Genomic DNA, 17,932 nt, shown 5'->3' with positions numbered 1-17,932 from the left:
CATAATACCCTTCATTTGTTTGAGCATCACCTGTTCATCCAAGAATTAATCTGGATTTAGAATTGTGTGTTTCCGGAGCATCCATCCATTCAGTTCGATCCCCAGTAAACTCAGTTGCACTTAATTCAATTAAACTCTCGGTGACCAATTTATTTCATTGATTCCAACAGTATCAAAATTCAGCCCGCTTTATCTGGAGGCAAGCCAAGAGTATATCTGTGCTCTGGAAGAATAATTTGAAGGTCCCTCCCATGCAGGAATCAAGAGATTTGTCTTTGCAAGCATCTTCGGTGAGGTCTTAATCTTATTTTTTTATATACATAATACATACTTTTGTTTGGTTTTGGTCTGCGTATGTTTATGAAAGTCGTGCATAGCCATTTATTACCCAAGGCTGTAATTTACTGCTCCCTGTTCCAGAACTAAAACTGGCCAGAGAGACAAGTCAGTTTCAATCTAAGTCAGCAAAGCGATACAAAGGTTTCCAATGTTACAGAATTTCTCAGTTTCGGCAGAAGGGCATGTATGGCGTAGGCGGACTGCGTTCTCAGAATTTGGGACGGGGTTACAGAACTGAAACTGGGTTTGCGAGGGGCGTTCCAGGTCAACAGGGTTGAAAAGGGAGAATGGGCCATGGGCAAAACAACGAGTTGGCCAAGACAAGGAAAAGATGAAGAAATGAGAAATGTTTAAGGTTACATATTTGCTCTTGGCTTCACCTGTTGCTTAACTACTTGAGTTTCCAAGGATGGCTGTAACTTCAGAAGATGTAATCTAAATTCCCCTAGAGCCATCAATAACCATCCTGGCCCTAGAACCCCATCTGATCCCATAACGCTCGCTTTCACTTGAACCTGCCTTGTAAAACAGGCAAAAGGACGAAAGGGAAAATGGGAGAAAATTAAGAGTACTGGATTTTGTTAATCTCATGCAACTGGAGTATTAACAACTGGAATATTCCTGCCTGCTAACTAACTGACTATGGAGATTCTCAGCCATCCAGGTCATGGTTGTCACAAAGGTGCTTTTTCAAAAAGCAACTGAATATTCTGTGTTTTTTTCTCTTGAAGATGTTTTGCTTCTCCTCCATGGTCTTCAAGAGAAAAAACACAGAGTGTCCAGTTGCCTTTTGAAAAAGCACAGTCTGTGACTGTGGGAATGTCTTGCAAACTCAGAAGATTCCCTGAATCCCTGCAGAAACTACATCATTTCGAGGGCACCGCTGTCCGATGGCTAAACAATCTAGACATCCGGCCATATGTTTAGCCACTCTACCTAAGTGCTCACATATAATTTAATTTTGTTCACAATTTTATTTATCATTTGTATTGTGCGCTTGTAAAATAATTCAGTGCACTGGCGTTTCATATTTTGATACACATTTTATAGGCTGTTTTTGTGCACTCGGATGCACTAATGCTACATTCTGTTAGGCCGTACGAAATAAATAGTAATTCTTGCCTGCTGATTGCTGCTTACCTGCCTAGCTCAGTTAACAGCTGGAATATTCCTGAGCATTGATGATGCTACCTGGTAGGGTAGTGAAACATCTGCAAGCAAAGAGTCACACTCAGAGAGCACCAAGGTTTTCACAATTCAACCCTGAGCCACGTAGTGTATATTCTTTTCTATTATTCCTGCCTAACTTGATAAGATAAGATAAGATAAGATAAGATAAGATAAGATAAGATAAGATAAGATAAGATAAGATAAGATAAGATAAGATAAGATAAGATAAGATAACCTTTATTGTCATTTTTATACTGTGGGCACAATGGCACACATCAAAAATGAAATTTAGTTGCCCGCTCTCAAAGTGAAGCACATACATGACATACATGACATGGAAGAACTGTAATGCAAAGGATGTAAGCAAGCATCTATTACCAGCAGTCACCACGAGACCAGGAGATTAAAGGAGATCTAAGTCTCTGGTTTTGAGATGTCGTCACTATAAAACAGTGTGAAGCGATTAAGAGATAGCCAGGTTTAAACTGTACACCACAGTTCTCACTCCTTCAAGAATTGCCAGCTATCAAACATGGCTACCCATTTCTGGAATATGATCGTTTCTCCACTGTCGTGTTCATCCTTGTCTCGATGCGAAATTACTCAACACATTTTGGCAATCACGCTTGAGAGCTTGCTGAAATCTCATGAAATTTGGGTGGGGTGAGGAGGGCATATCTGAACATCATCATTTCTGCCCTTTACTCTGTCTTCAGTGAATTTCCCCAAAGAGAGAACAGAAATAGGAACAGGTTTGGTTTCAAGCCTTTTAATTGTTCCATTGCGGGTGACTTAAAACACACGCAGGCATGCCTGGAAGAGAAATTAAGTTCTGAATAAATTAGGGTTGAGAAACATCGTCCCAGCAATGGAATGGAATGGATGCCCTATAGAAAAGGAAGCAGAAAAATCAAAAGGAAGATGAGTGGGAACGTTGTGTCCCGGAGAAGGCCATCTGGCTGAAACTCCTAGCAAGAGGAAAGATACTGTATTACTGGTCCCACGTCTTGCATTCCTGATCCAGGACATCTTATTCCAAAGGGCGTTGTTTCTTCTGAAACAAATCATTAACTTGCGTGGAAGGAAGGGTCATCTCCTAAGGTCATTGAAAAATCTGGGCGTGTGTTTTTATATACACTTTTTTTCCCTTCTTAATTTTCCCTGTGCGCATGTGCGAAAGAAAAATGGGGCAACAACGCTCCACACGGTGAGTCACTCCATTGGCTACTCTGAAACGCTCAACCTCCCTTGAGCATTTGACCTGGGGTCAAGCTATATTTATTTCCTTTCCTGGTTTTCTAATGGAGCGACTTGATCGTGACCTACTTGCTGGGCTAGTAAAAATGCCAGTTGGAGTTGTCCAAAACGATGAATAATTTCAGACACCACCTTGGAGGTTAAGGAGCTACAGTACAGGATGCAAAAGAGGATCTGGATTCCCTCTTTAAACAGAAGAGGTCATCAAACCCAACAGCTTTTGATTACAGAAGACTAAAACAAAAACCATTAACATGTCAAAAGTCACCTTTACTGTGCTACCCCCACTGTTGATCGAACCAAATTATCTAACAGAATATTTTGAGAACTATTTCCTCATCTCCAGGATATCAGCCCACGTCAGAAGGCAAGCTGACTCTTTCTCATGCTGTTTTGCCTTAACTAGCCTGACAAAATGTTAAGTGCCTGTTTCACCTCCGGGTTTATTCCACAACGTGATCCACTGTTTCTCCCCTCTGACTAAACTCTTCCTTCTGGTTGCCAAATTGCCGCCTTAGCGGGTGGTTTTCTGTTCCTCAAGACTAGAAATGGCCCATGACCTCAGCTGATAAATACCCTAAGATCGCCTCATTCTCCATCAGTGTTTACGGCTTGAGCCAGTGATAATCGGCGGACAAGAAAACAAAGAAATGTTATGATCAACCTCCCTGTTCCTTCCGATGTAATGAACATGTAATCAAGTATAGATGAATGAAAGAACCATCCATTTATTTTAGATAATAACATTTTGTACTTTATTTTTGTTCCCTCTGTGCCGTGGTCTCTTTTCTTTGGAATTCTGGAATTAGCTTGTAGATCTTTGCTGGAGGAAACCACGTTCAGTCTTAAGGTCTTAAAAGAGCCACTTAACAGTTGATGTCAAATATTGTCTGTGTGTGTGTGTGTGTGTGTGTATGAGAGAGAGAGAGAGAGAGAGAGAGAGAGAGAGAGAATCTTGGACTGGATGGCCCCCTGATCTAATTCCACACAAGAAGCTCTTTCAATTAATATGGAGTAATTCCCCACAAGATGGAAGAGTAGAGTAGAGTAGAGTAAACAGTCGGAAGGGACCTTGGAGGTCTTTTAATCCAACCCCTGCCCAAGGCAGGAAGCCCTATACCATTTCAGTCAAATGGTTGTCCAATCTCTTCTTAGAAGCCTTAGTATTGGAGCACACACAACCTCTGGAAACAAGTTGTTCCCTCCATTATTGAAGATCCTTCAATATTATGGAATGGCCAGAAATCAGTTATAGGAGGAACAAGAACTCAACAGAGATAAGAAAAATATTAGTAGTAAATAGAGACAAATCATAGCTTAGTGTATGCAAAAAAATCTGCTTTCCAACTATTCAGATGTGGCCCACAGTGGTCTTTCTCATCCAGGCCACCCTTGCCTTTTTCCAATCATTCATTATCTGAACTCCTTCTAGGTGGCAAACTGCAGGTGGTATTTGTCACAAAAGGCCTAGTAAAGCAGATCACAACTACAGAGAGGGAAAGACTGTCTCATTGGTTCTCCATATGGGTCATGGATGTATAAATGGAGGATGTGCGTCAGCTAAACAAAATGGCTTGTGGCTCTACAAAACCATCACTGTGCTTGACCAAAGGCAATGTGACTATCAGATCAAAACATTTCCCTGTTTCCGAAATGAGGACAGGGCATCGCCTTTCAATCTGCCATGGAAACATCAGTATCCTGGGGATGACCACAGTCTTTTCACCTATCCTCTTCCACAGATCAAATCTATTTATATTGTTTAAAACCAAGAGCCCCTCACTGGACCTAGCATAGTATAGACAAAAAGGAAAGCTGAACTACTGGTATTCTTAAAGGAATAACTAATACTCTCCTGGTTAATTCGCACATTTGCCGGTTCGATACCCATCAGCCAAAACTGTAATTCTTGAAATAATGTCTTGATGGAAATGGTCCTGCCCTTTTCAGCATTAAAAGTCATATAGAAAATGTGCGTTTTATAATACAACAGATTTAGAATTGAGAGATTTTGAAGGAAAAAAATACTTAAAATTAGAACATACATACACCGATCATTTACAAAGGTTAAAAAAAGAAAAAAATGCACGTTAATCTCAAATGGACCTCAGCATACGCTTAAACAAGCATGATATTGACCAGAAAATATATTGATTTGCCTCTCACTAAACCAAGATACACCTTGTTTCAAGTTGTTGTTTTCCTTGAGGTTTTAAGTAAATAAAAAGCAGTGGTCAGTGGCCAAAAAAAAAAATATGCTTGGACAAAGACTCTGCCCTCATCCTTGGGTTCTATCCAACAAAATTATCCCAGTGTTTTCATACCTGCTTGATAATTATGGTCCATAGCTTTGTTTTGTTTTGGTCTTTGGGTATAATTATTATGAACAGTGGCTGGCGGGACAGGTTATTTCATCCAAGGATTTGATTGAGGTCTGCTTATAAAAGGCGATAGGTGGTTCCAGAAAAATTGCAGAAAACCAGCCCTCCAGCAACTGAACCAGATTCGTTTTACATTGCTCCACCGCCGAAATGAAGCCTCTTGTCATCTCCGTACTGCTTTTGGCTTGTGGTAAGTCAATTCCTCTGAGAGCGGAATTGTATGTGCTCTTTACAATGTCTTTTATTTTAAAAAGTGGTTTCAGGAGATGTGGAGAGGTTTTCCCAATTTGTGCTTCATTTGGTGGTGGCAATTACATCCTTTTTTGGACAGGCGGTGCAAATTGCTTCCCAGAAAGCTTCAGAGAATGGAGAGACAGTGACCCTCATTCCGAGATGGCTCCACCGTTAAGCCAAATTGGAGTGAGGGCATTGCTTCAAGCATCACCCTGGATCTTGCTGGGAAGGGAAAACAGAAACGCGTCAACTAAGGCGGAGAAGAGACTCTAGGGCCTTTTCTGCTTCCCTAAAACGAACAATTCCTTTTTCAGGATTGGCTCTTGTGACCTGCTCACCTGCTCAGTTCAACGAGCTGATCCAGCTCAGCACCATCACCTACGGCCTGGCTAACTTCACCAACTATGGGTGCCACTGTGGAGCTGGGACTCAAGGCCTTCCCGTAGATGCTATCGACAGGTGAGGGTTTTTCCTCCCATGGCTGAATGTATCAACCTTTGCCGACTATCCACGGGGCATTGGGATTTCATGCTGAAAAGATACGTGGGAAAAGTGTTGGATGGCCAAGGCCTAGTACGGGTGGAATGTCCTAAGGATTCCACTGGAGTGGGAGAAATGAGAAAATGGGTGTAATCAGAGCTAGCGTGGACTTCTTTGGGTACTGTTTTTAGAAACTACATTCATATACACATTTAACCTTATTATCAATTAGCCCATTTTCTAGCTTTGCGTCATGTTTGAAGGGAGCTAATGCCAAGAAGTGCTGCTTTTCCAGGGGCATTGCCAGTGCTTTGGAATAGCTTCTGAGGGCAATCCAATTGGTTCCTTCCCTGATGACTTTCAGAAGGATGTTAAAAAACTTAATTTTTTTCAAGGAGTAATTCGGTTAAGTTCATGATTTGTACCATTTGTTATTGGTTTTACTCTTTTTTGCCTATCCTTTTGTTTGCTATTCTTAACATGGTTTGTTCGTTTGTGATTTTAGCACCTAGACATTTACTGTTTTTATTAGATGCATCATGGATTTTTTTTCAGTTGACGCAGGGGTCTTCAAACTTGGCCCTTTGATGACTCGTGGACTTCAACTCCCAGAATTCCTCAGCCAGCGTGCAACGCTGGCTGAGGAATTCTGGGAGTTGAAGTCCACGAGTCATCAAAGGGCCAAGTTTGAAGACCCCTGCGTTAACGTGTTCATATCATGTAGGCTGCTGAGCCCCTTCAAATTGCAGCGGCATAGAAACGTAATAAACGAACTGACAAAATAACTAATGATGTTCACACAAGACGCAAAGAAAGCTAACCGAGATTAAAACTAAAAGAGCTTCTCATTTTTTATGCACGCATTGCTAATTTCTTTGCCGGACAGAATACATGTTGTGCCAACAAACGATTCCTCCCACCCACCCCACCCCACCCCTGCATTTTTTGAATTTACCTGTTCTTAAAATTAGTATATTTAATTTGCTTCACCGGAAACTGCCAGAACCAAAAGAGAAGCCTCTGGCTGAATTATACATCCAGATCCAAAGTAGGAATGATATACTGATTTCAGATATTTCCTTTCTGCTGTGGCATCTACATAAAACAGGCACAGTCTTGCAGGCAGCTCACTTACCAAATTGAACTACTTGCCTTGCAGAAACAGTCAATCATTGGTTGGCACACCCAGGGAAGTCTCCATTCAATGTAAAGCAGCGAAGAACTCTGCCAGCCGGCCCCCTCACCTGTATTCCTAATTTCCTTCAGCTGCCTTGAGAGACAGGAGTTGGTTTTAAAGCACAAGTATCTCCATTGCTTTAATCTCATCTCATTTCTTGGAAATTTTTCTGCTATAAGATGCTGGCTGGCCGGGTGGGAAGGATGGGGCCTGTTTTATTTTACTGCTATTTTTATTTTTTTATTTAACCTATACGAGCTTCACCTTCCTTAAACCAGGGGTTCTCCAAACTTGGCAACCTTAAGACTTGTGGACTTCAACTCTCAGAATTCCTCAGCCAGCATGACTCAAAAGTTGCCAGGTTTGGAAACCCCTGCCCTAAATCATACCGGGACTCTCAGAGCATCGCAAGAAGTTCGTTCTGTGATAGGAGGAGGAGGGGGAATAAATATTATATATATTCTAGGGTCTTCAGCCAGAATGGTTGAGGACACAGAGTCTCAGGGCTGCATATTAAGAAAACCAAACTGGAGACATTACATACCTACGTGAAGGCGTTTGGTGGCCACTCCACTCCAGAATGAGCCGTGCGTTTTCATTTATCGCTTCTGAGCTGAACGGGTAAGATCTGACACGTGCGTTTTCTTTTTCTACCCACCCAAAGGTGCTGCCACAGCCATGACTGTTGTTACAACAAGGTGGAGATGTACGGCTGCAACCCCAAAGTCCTTACCTACAGGTTCTACGCCCAGGGAGATAAAATCAAGTGCGGTAAGTTAAAGAAATGCCGAACCCGGAGAATTGGATCAAAATAGCAGTCTGCATGCAGGTCAACACAGGAAGGGGAAAAGGTCCAGGCCACTGGATTGCTTGGATTTAGCTTTGTGCGATGTGGGAAGTCAGCCATTAATGTTTGCAAGCTGCAGTTATCCAGACTGTGGTAGCTTGTTAGAACACAATTTAGTCCAGAAGCTGGCATATTTGTAGCTTCTTTTCACTTGGGTTAGAATTTGTAAAATAGAAGTGGCCTTTGTGGGCTGCGTGGGGAGATGTAACCCCAGATTTCATACGCCCTTTTCTTTAAGGCAAAAGGGGAAAAAAAACCACCCCAGATAAACCAGGGGTGTCCAACGCTGGCAACGTTAAGACTGGTGGATTTCAACTCCCAGAATTCCTCCCAGCCAGCCAGCCAGCTGGCAGTTGAAGCCGACAAATCTTAAAAGTTGCCAAGGTTGGACACTCCTGAGATGAACCATGCCAGCAACGGTATTTGAATCTGACAAAGTCAGACTGGGCTACCTTCAGTCTACCCTCATATGTGCCCTTCGCCCTGGTCTCCCCTCTCCGCAGTCAAGTCAAGGGACCGCTGTGAGAAAATGGTGTGTGAGTGTGACCAGAAAGCTGCCAGTTGCTTCCAGAAACATCTTTTCAGCTACAGCCCTCAATTCAGAAACCTTCCAGTGGCCAGCTGCAGGGCCCAGCGGCCGTTCTGTTGAAGCTCGTTTCGAAGCAGCCACTGTCCCCGTCGAAGTTCTGTCTGCTTTCTCTGCAAAATGGAACCGCACGGGGAGGAGACCAAAGCTCTCTTTATAAGGAATAAGAAAAGCCAATGATATATGCATTAACCTAGGGCAAAATAAATACGTCATCAACCTACCCTCTTGTTCTTCAGCGCCGTTTGGCTTGAAAGCACCTGGTGCATTTTCCAAAGGGGGTGGGGGGGAAAAATCACACCCACGCTAGAAAACGTGCATCTGTTCAAGTTGGGTGTTAAAAAAAAAAAAAAAAGACATTTTGGGGCAGATTGTGTTGATTTGGCACTGGTGAAAAAACAGACGGAAGCCGACATGGGACTGAGCAAGTGTGAAACGGAGCCAAACGAAAACTGTCTGTGCGTTGGCATTCACATTCATTGCCTCTATAATAATAATAATAATAATAATAATAATAATAATAATAATAATAATAATAATAATAATAATAATAATAATAATAATAATAATAATAATAATAATAATAATAATAAAGTTGGAAGGGACCTTGGAGGTCATCGAGTCCAACCCCCTGCCCTACACCATTTCAGACAAACGGCTGTCCAGTAAGGATTAAAAAAAAAAGCAAACTAACAGTCCAGGATGGGGTTCTGCCAAAACCCCACATTGTCACATGTGAAATACAAGCCAACAATACATGCATAAACAGATGTGCAACCCACGTCACGTCACACCTCTGTGGCTCACAGAGCTATTTGCAGGTTGAGAAATGATGAAGAGATAGAGGTAAGAAAAAGCAGCTGAACCGGCAGTCCTCGACTTATAACCATTCATTCAGTGACTGTTCAAAGTTACAACGGCACTGAAAAAAGTGACCAACAACCAGTCCTCACATTTATAACTGGTGCAGCATCCCTACGGTCATGTGATCAACATTTGGGTGCATGGCAACTGGTGTGTATTTACAGTGGTTGCTGCATCCATGGGTGACGGGATCGCCATTCGCAATCTTCCCAGCAGGCTTAGTGACATGATTCACTTAACAACTATGGGAAAAAGAGGACATAAAACGAGGCACAACCACCTTTCTTAACAACAGAAATTCCGGTTTCAGTTGTGTTCGTAACTTGACAACTACTTGTACATACATACATACATCTGCTGCAGTGTGTATTTCTAGGCACGGGCATTTTTAAAGCATCAGAAATGTTTTTGTTCTTAGAAGTCTGCAGTTAATCCCTCCCTAACATATAATTTAATAGCATTACTAAGAAAGCAGAAGTATAAACATTTCAAAGGAAAACATTTTGGCTTCTTAATCTTAGGACACAAAGTACTTGTTCTAGCTTACCAAAAAACAAAACAAAACAAAAAAAAAAGAATGAAAGTCACCTGGCTTCCAGGCCATCAAACTGTCCCCAATAAAATTTATCCTATAAAATATAGCATGACATAATTTCTCACCAACTTAAAAGAGGTCCAAAGCAGAACACATTACAAGGAAAGTATAGTTGGTTTATTGGAAGAAAAATCTCTCCTAGGTTTATTTATATTCTTGTAAATAAGGCATTCCTGTCCATCTCTCCCACTCTTCCCCCCCCCCCGCTCCCCAAGATTTTAGAAATACTTATATTTTGCTTGGAGATATATTACATTTTTAGCACATAAACAAGGACTTCTATACACACTAAAAAAATTAAGCACTTGCAAGAAGACGTCTGTACCAGTACAAACTTCCGTATAACCTTGTTTTTTTTAAAAAAACACAACAACAAAACTATGAAACAATATGAGGTTTTTTTATATATATATATAAAAATAATACTTTCCATTAATTCTTGCTGTTTTAAAAAAAGAGAAGGAAGAAAAACTATGATCAAAATATTTTAGCAAGCAACGGAGGGCGATGGTGGATTATGGCTATACAAGAGTCGGCCGGCCGCCTCAGTTTCCCACAATACCCCAGAAGGCCACGTCAAGTGTTCTGGAGCACAACTGACATTCATACCCCCTATAACCAGACTTCAGCTTTCACCATAGAGGTTCCATTTTTGCCAAGGAAATGAGTTAGTTCCTAGAAGACATTGCCTTCAGTTTCTCGCTCCACTTTTTTTTAAAAAAAGGAAACCCAATAATGACTTTAATCTGCAGGCATATCTCTGGGACTGTTGGTTCTCACCTACCAACCATCAGCAAGGAAGTCAGCTTTGGAATTCCACATCCACCAACATTTTCTTTCAACCACAGCCCCTCCATCCATCTCTCCCCCCCCCCAGCAAGTTCCTACATTTACCCCTTAAAAATAAAACTCCCGATAAAAGTGGAAGAAAAGCTGGATCCAATCATATCCCACAAATGGACAGTGCTGGCCAGCCCATTCACTTCTGGAAGTCATTTGTTGCTTGGCAATGACAGATGCAAAATTTCAGTGAGGTTGGTCCTGGATTCCTACTTCAGAGCAGAGCTTGGAAGTAAGCCTGACCCCCCATTTTATCCCAAAGATGCTTTTTGAAGAGGCAACTGGACTTCCTTTGTTTTTCCTNAGACTCTGGCGGATTGAGCGGATGAGACCTATTAAAATAGGACCAACGATCATGAAGGCAGTTTCTGCAAGCGACGTGGTACGCTGAGAGCACGGCAAGACACGAAAGATGCCCTGGTCAACCACTGCGCCCAGCCCATCTCCAACTGTCTCGACTTTTGTCCTGCCATTGGAACAAGATGGAATCTGGGAAGAGAGAGAGTGAGGCTGACTATGCGTACCTCTCCCTCACTTTAATCCAATCCACGCGCAAGTCTTGACATCTTGACTTTCATAAGATGTCAAGGTCTTCATCGAAATCGATGGACAAACAACATTTGTTCTTACCTGATCTTTGACCATGTAATGTGTTACTAGAAAATAGATGCTTACATGAAGACATTTTCCAGTGAAGAAACCTTTGTCAGCATCTAATGGTTAAGCTGTGTATGTAACAAGTATATAAGAAGCAATAAACTCAGAGTTTGTCAAGCTGTGTCCTGCAGCTTCAAACCTCTGCTCAAGACATGCCTGCGTCTTTGTCTTAGCGTCACACACTCATCCAAGAAGCTTCTTCAGTTCTGACTGAATGGTGGGGAATGGATCAGTCAGTCAGCACTATCAGTCAGAACTGAAGAAGCTTTTTGGATGAGAAGTGACACGTCTTCAAGGAAAAACAAAGGAAGTCCAGTTGCCGCTTGAAAAAGCACCTTTGGGACAACCATGACCTGGATGACTGAGAATCTCCGTAGACCTAAACCACCATTTTAGTTTCCCACCATGCTTCACACTGACACCAGGTCAGGGGCGTTAACGGAAGCAGGAAAAATAGGTCGAGCCCGAGATCAGGAAGGGAAAATAATTAAAGGCAAGAGGAGAAGCAGCACACCTGTTTGAAAGTACCCACAGTCAATGGCAGTCCTGGGTTCAAGGCGATCCAGGCCCCTGCCTATCACTAGCAACAGGGATGCCATCCAAATCAACTCCCTGGGAACAAAATGTGCCGTTAGGAACTTTCTGATCATTGAAAACATCCTAAGCACTGTTGCAGGGGGGGAAACACCACAACAAAGCCATTGTCTGCTTTATGGAGCAGTTTTTTCAAGTCCAGAAAGAAGAGGGAAGGCCTCAAAGTTGTCTGAATTGGACTTCATGCTAACCCACAATGCAGCTGCCCTTGGAATGTGTCCCATCAAACTGTATTTTCTTTAATAAGCTGCAGTTAAATCATAGTCTTAAGACCCCCCCGATGAGCCAAGACTAGTAACAGATGAGAATAATCCTTCCCTATCTGATACTGGCATGCAATCATGATGACCTTTTTTGTCATATCCTCGCAACCAGCTGCCAGCAGCTAGTGAAAAAAACTCCCCGGCTAGCAAGGAGGAAAGTTGTAGAAAAAAAACTCTTGTTTTTGTTAATCCATTTCTGTGGCTAATAATTCTGGCAGATGTATTTACAAGGCCGTGCCATATTGTTCAGAAAGTCTTAGGAATGGGGGGGGGGGGTGGAAATTCCTTGGGGGAGGTATGTCAAAAGTGGTATACGTTTTGGATGACGGGTAGAGACATTGCATCTCGGATAGACTCCACTCTTCACAAACTCCTTGTGTTGTTTTTTTTTTTTTTTTTGTCACATAGGACCTCTCGTCTTGGTTACTGCTTTGAGGTTATCAGAAGTAAACGCCAGAGGTGAAAGCTATCGGTAAGAAGGGTGGAAATGAAGGCTACGTCGGTTGAGTTTTTCGGGATTGTTGGATGCCATGTGGGAAAAGTCCCGGAAGATGTCAAGGTAAGTGGCATCTCCTGTGGGAGAAAGAAAAACACAACACTTGCATCGATCACACCAGTTTAAGGAGAAGGTGGGATTTCATGCACGTTGGTTTTCCTCCTAGCACAGTGGTTCTCAACCTTTTTAATGCCGCGACCCCCAACCGGTTGTAAGTCGAGGACTAAACCGGTTGTAAGTCGAGGACTAAACCGGTCGTAAGTCAAGGACTACCCAACCGGTCGTAAGTCGAGGACTTTCCCTGCCCGGGAGCGCCGCGCATGCGTGGTTCCACCCCCTGCGCCGGCCGAGGCGTAGCTGGCAAGCGGCAGAGACGGAGCAGGCCGACCACCAGCTGGCCCAGCTCAAGGGAGGTAAGGCACCCGCCGGAAAAGGGAAAAAAAATGGCGGACAGCCTTGCTTGGCGACCCCCGTGAAATGGTCGATCGACCCCAAATGGGGTCACGACCCATAGGTTGAGAACCGCTGTCCTAGCAAATACAACATCTCGGTTAAGCGTAGTTTCTTGGGAGAAGAAGACTAGATGCCCGAGAATGCTGGCCATGTTCACACATCCCATTAAGCCACGATTTAGTAAGCAAACCACAACTGACTTGGTTTTGTGCCACATGCTGGTAAACAGTGGCTTGTAAATCTCTCTGGCTGGGGGTATGGTGTCTAGGACTAATGTAATCAGTGATATTAATTTTCTTGATTGGCCCATCACACAAATCGCACAGGTTACATATGTGGAAGACAAAATAAAAACTGTTGCATGGCACACTCGTTTCTGTTTCAGGGTGTCAACAGAGCCCAGACATTCTGGGTGGAAAAGGTAGAAATTACGGGCAGCAGAAAAGCATGTTTTGCTCAGCTGGAATAGTAACATCCACATGCAAATTATCTTGAAGGCAAGACCAAAAATTGTGTACTGTAGAAACGCACAAAGCCTGGAGTCATTTCCTGAAGGAGCTGCCCACGGAAATTCTCCAGGAATCTTAACATCGCTTCTTGGCTCCCGTTTCCTCCTGAATTTTCATCAAAAGGATATTTCAAGCATTAAATCCCAAACTGAGGGTTGCGTGTATCTCCCCATAGCAGGTTTTTTTTTTCCTTTTGAAATCTCCCAGTTCAGATTTTTATCAGGGATGCATATGTCCACAATGTTCAAACATTGCAAAAGGGAAAACAAACTTTTGATACAGCCACATTTGTGTGTGCAGGTTCTTTCTGGGCCATCTGTTACTGGTGTGTTACTCTTTTAACATATTAGCAAAAATGTTTCACACACAAAACAGCTTGTTACAATTGTCCAGATGATTACAGCCCTAATTTTGTATAAAACTGGGCAATGGAAACCAAGCAGGAGTTTTAAGAAACGGCTTTCCAGCTGGAAACAAGATCAAATGATTTGGAACGCCCACGTCTCAGAAGAATTTGTGGAAAACTGGAAAGCATCAAAAATTTCAACCACCAGCATCTCTGGCTGCAGAGTGAACTTAGATGGATTCTGCCCCCCCAAAAGGTGTGAATTTTTCATCTTTCTTTATATCCACATCACTTTCAATGAACGTTGTAAAAGGACAATAGTTTACACATCACAACCTGTTCTCGGCGTATGGTTTGGAGCAAAAGCATATTGTTGAAAAGTGACAGATTTGAGCAGGCCTACTGTGACCCATTACAGAGTGGGAGAGAAAGAGAAGCAAATCTAATGGACTGACGCTTATGACAGTTTTTAAGAGCAAGTAGAACCCTGAAGGAAATAGCAGCAAGAAGATTAAATTGGCAGAAATAGATAATTAAGAGGAGAGATCCTTATATTAAATGTTAGGCAGGGTGCAGAGAAAGCTAAATTTATCTCTTTTCGTTGATCTCCACCCAGCGATCAGCAGGAAGCTTGGGATAATTGAAAATCATCATCATTGTGGCAATCATCGTCCTTAATCTGGGCTCTAGGAATCGCCACCAATCCTTTCAACTTAATCTTTACACCCCCCAGACTGAGGAGAAACTCGTTATTTTCAAGTTAACAATAGTAGGAGCTTCAGTTTACACCTAGGTTGAAGGGGTTATGCGGTGTCTTGGCACATATCACCAGGTGTTGTTCCATCTGGGTAACTAGGCCGAGCAAAAGGAGACAGGTCAAGTCCGTTTTCTTAATCGTAACAATATTAAGGGACATGCATTAAAGTGGGATCTTTATCAAGGGTGCAGATGGAGCAGGGGATCACTCTTTTTTGGCTGCATGTTCTTGTTCAAAAGACATTTCCTCAGGAGCCACTTGTAGGTCCTGTTAGAAGTGGCTTCCGATGGCCAGATTCCTGCTAGCTCTCTTTACAAATCACCAGAGCTTTGAGCTTTCAATTCAAGACTGGCTTTGTCTCATTCCAGTTGCTATCTGCAAGCTTGCTTGTAAATGGGAGTTTTTGCCTGAATTGTTATCTGTATTACCTCTGGGGAGGCTGGCATGATGAAAGGGCAGGAGAGATAAAGTGCTATTTCCCCTCCCCCCCCATTTTTTTTTCTCTCTCCACACTTTGAAGTCTAAGCCCCCATCGTGTCCACAGCCGATTCCCCGGAGGATAAAACATAATATGTACGTTTAAGTTTGCACGTTTAAGCCAACAGCCCCACCTTTTGACCTCGTGTCCTTTTTTTGAAAGCAGCCGTAAACTACCTGCGGTGGAACTTGGCCAGGTGAGATGCACGGTGGGTCACGCTGCAGTCTTGCAAGCCCATGCTTGATTTTGGAAGGTAACGGTTCCGGAAGACTTTCAGAATACTTTCCAAGATTGTCCTCTGAACGCCTGCTTAGTTTTGGAATGTAATTGTAGCCAATGCCAGGCTCAATAATTCACAGGACGGAATGGCCTCCGAGTTTCGCTCGATGCCGTTTCCTTAGCAGCATCGAATAGTTTTGTCATTGGGGTTCCTGGGATGACCGCCCAGTCTAGCCTGTATCCCAGGCCACCACCACCAGTCAAGCACCACTGGTTTCTAATCCTGCTTAGTTTTCAAGTCCAGCCAAGATGGACTCTGGATATTTTGCTTAGATGACCTTAAAATGGACGGGACAACTTCAGGAAGAGTCAAGAGCATCCATCTTTATGGAAGTCACTCTGGGAAACAGGAGCCTTAACATCTCTGCTTGGGAGCTTCCCAAAAACATCTGGTGACATTCAATGATGCTGTGCAATATTCAGAAATAGGTTTGCCAAGGCTCACGCCCAGTTAAGCCTGTCTCCAGCTACAGATTAGGTGCACTTCTTCATTGAAATACAGCAAATAATAATTGCTGGAGAAAACGTGGCAGGAAATGCTTAATTAATTCCAGCGGGGTGCTTTAATAACTCCAATAAGACCCAAATCTCCCCAAATCACAATGACCACATACATTGTGGCTAAGGCCAATCTTTTCTCTTTTTTTTTGTCCCAAAGCTTGAGCGTTAATATGCAGGTGCAAGGCGGGGAGGGGGGGGAAGAAGTGAGAGATGACAAAATAAACACCAAGGTGCAAGAAGAAGAGGAGATAAAAGCGTTTACTCTAGATTTTTATTAACAGTGTTTCAAGAGACAATAGAAGGAAGAAGAGGAAGGAAGTAAAGACATCAGAGCATCAGATTTTTCTCTCCCCCTGCCCCCGTTCCCCACCCCCTTGGCTTTTCTCTGTAGGTGCCAAACTTTCTCTTTCCTTGTTGTTTAAAAATCATACAAAGGTAAACAACAGACAGAGAATTCAGGTTCAAAAGCAGCACTCAGCAGACAGACCAAGTAGGGCAAAAAGTGAGGAAGATAGGAAGTTATAAGAGGTGGAGGGGAGGGGCTTTTTCCCAAGAAAGAGGAGGAAAATAATAAAAATAAAAAATAAAAAACAAAAACAAAAAGGAACCAGTATTACAAAGACTGTCCTCAAAGCAGGTCTAAGAGAATAGAAGAGGGATCAAGATGCAGGAATGTATTTACAGTTTCTCAACCCACCATTTCTGGAACTTTTGACAACCAGAGCAGTACATTTGGTGGCTCTCAGAGGTTTCTGTGCATCCAGCTGAAACAGGTGGCTACTTTTGGGAGGCAAGGATGGAAGGCTGTCCATAAAAGTCCCTTCCCATCCCTCTCCCCTGGGTTACTCCACTAAACTAGTGTTTTTCTCCTGAGCGATGAGATCTATTCCCACAATCTCCTCTAGTATTGAAGACAGCGAGGGTCACTGAGTGATTTGGCCAAATATGTAACTCCTAGCTCAGGAAGAAAAAAGAAAAGAAAAGAAAAGAAAAAAAAAGCAGCAACTGCCACTCAACCAATCCATCGCCCTCCCCTTTTATTTAATTCAGTGCTGTTGAAATAGGAAGTGTAGGACCCTGGCTTGGAAAGGGCCGGAATTCAGTACGGCATTTCCTAACTTTACAATACAAAAATGTCTTCCTTTTCTAGTATAAAAATAAATAACGGTTTTCCTTGAGGTGAGGATGCCCAGCCCTGCAGAAAACATCCACGTGTCGTTTGTTTTTTTTCTTCCATGAGTCGGTTTTTTAGTTCCTAAAGAAAGAATGAGCACAACCCCGCCGGTCTTCTCCGGTCAGATTTAAATCTGATGCCATCCTACGGGGTTTACTGTACTGTACTGTACTGGTTAAGGCAGCGTTTCTCAATTTCAGCCATTTTAAGGCAGGCGGACTTCAGCTCCCAGAATTCCCCAGCCAGCCCTCTGTCTTAAAAGTTGCCAAGGTTGAGAAACACCGTGCTAAGGCACAGGACAATTAGGAAGACCCTGGTTCAGCTATGGAAGCACCTTGGGTTACTTTGGGACCTGTCACACTCACTCTCTCTCAGTCCAGCCCCACTGCACAAGGGGAGCTATAGGGAGAAACTGGAAGCAGGCGTATCGGATCCGCTGCCTTGTGCTCCCCGAGGACAGGCGGGATCTAAATCAAGTGACGAAACCCCTAAGAGACGCGAGCGTTAAGGCCACAGCCTTAAGACATGCAAAGTGAAAAGATGCTCGGAGGTACAACTCAACCTGACATCTCCCTCTGCTTTGGGATGGGAAACTGGATTACAGCACTTCCCATTCCTGGTTTCTCCCCCCCCCCCCCCCCCCCCCCCCCCCCCC

At 43.1% G+C, this 17,932-nt stretch overlaps 2 protein-coding genes across 2 annotated transcripts in view; one reads left to right on the top strand and one right to left on the bottom strand.

Moving 5' to 3' along the window:
- Positions 1 to 5,198: 5,198 nt before the first annotated feature.
- On the top strand, positions 5,199 to 8,694 carry LOC107287543 (phospholipase A2 homolog otoconin-22). The gene is made up of 4 exons (XM_015816066.1): positions 5,199 to 5,337; positions 5,696 to 5,840; positions 7,703 to 7,809; positions 8,389 to 8,694. The coding sequence occupies exons 1-4, from the start codon at positions 5,298 to 5,300 to the stop codon at positions 8,532 to 8,534; spliced, it is 438 nt and encodes a 145-aa protein (XP_015671552.1). The 5' UTR covers positions 5,199 to 5,297; the 3' UTR covers positions 8,535 to 8,694.
- Positions 8,695 to 12,692: 3,998 nt separating this feature from the next.
- ACAP3 (ArfGAP with coiled-coil, ankyrin repeat and PH domains 3) overlaps positions 12,693 to 17,932 on the bottom strand; it is a 46,865-nt gene continuing 41,625 nt past the window's right edge. Inside the window, exon 21 of the mRNA XM_015816050.1 lies at positions 12,693 to 12,857. Within this exon, the coding sequence (XP_015671536.1) occupies positions 12,751 to 12,857 (107 nt within the window). The 3' untranslated portion in view covers positions 12,693 to 12,750. The remainder of the gene's footprint in view (positions 12,858 to 17,932) is intronic.

The sequence above is a fragment of the Protobothrops mucrosquamatus genome, unplaced genomic scaffold (assembly GCF_001527695.2).
Source record: "Protobothrops mucrosquamatus isolate PMUCROS unplaced genomic scaffold, P.Mucros_1.0 scaffold397, whole genome shotgun sequence".
In the NCBI taxonomy this organism is placed as follows: domain Eukaryota; kingdom Metazoa; phylum Chordata; class Lepidosauria; order Squamata; family Viperidae; genus Protobothrops; species Protobothrops mucrosquamatus.
Note: the sequence above shows the minus strand (reverse complement) of the source record. Positions and strands in the feature narration are given on the sequence as shown.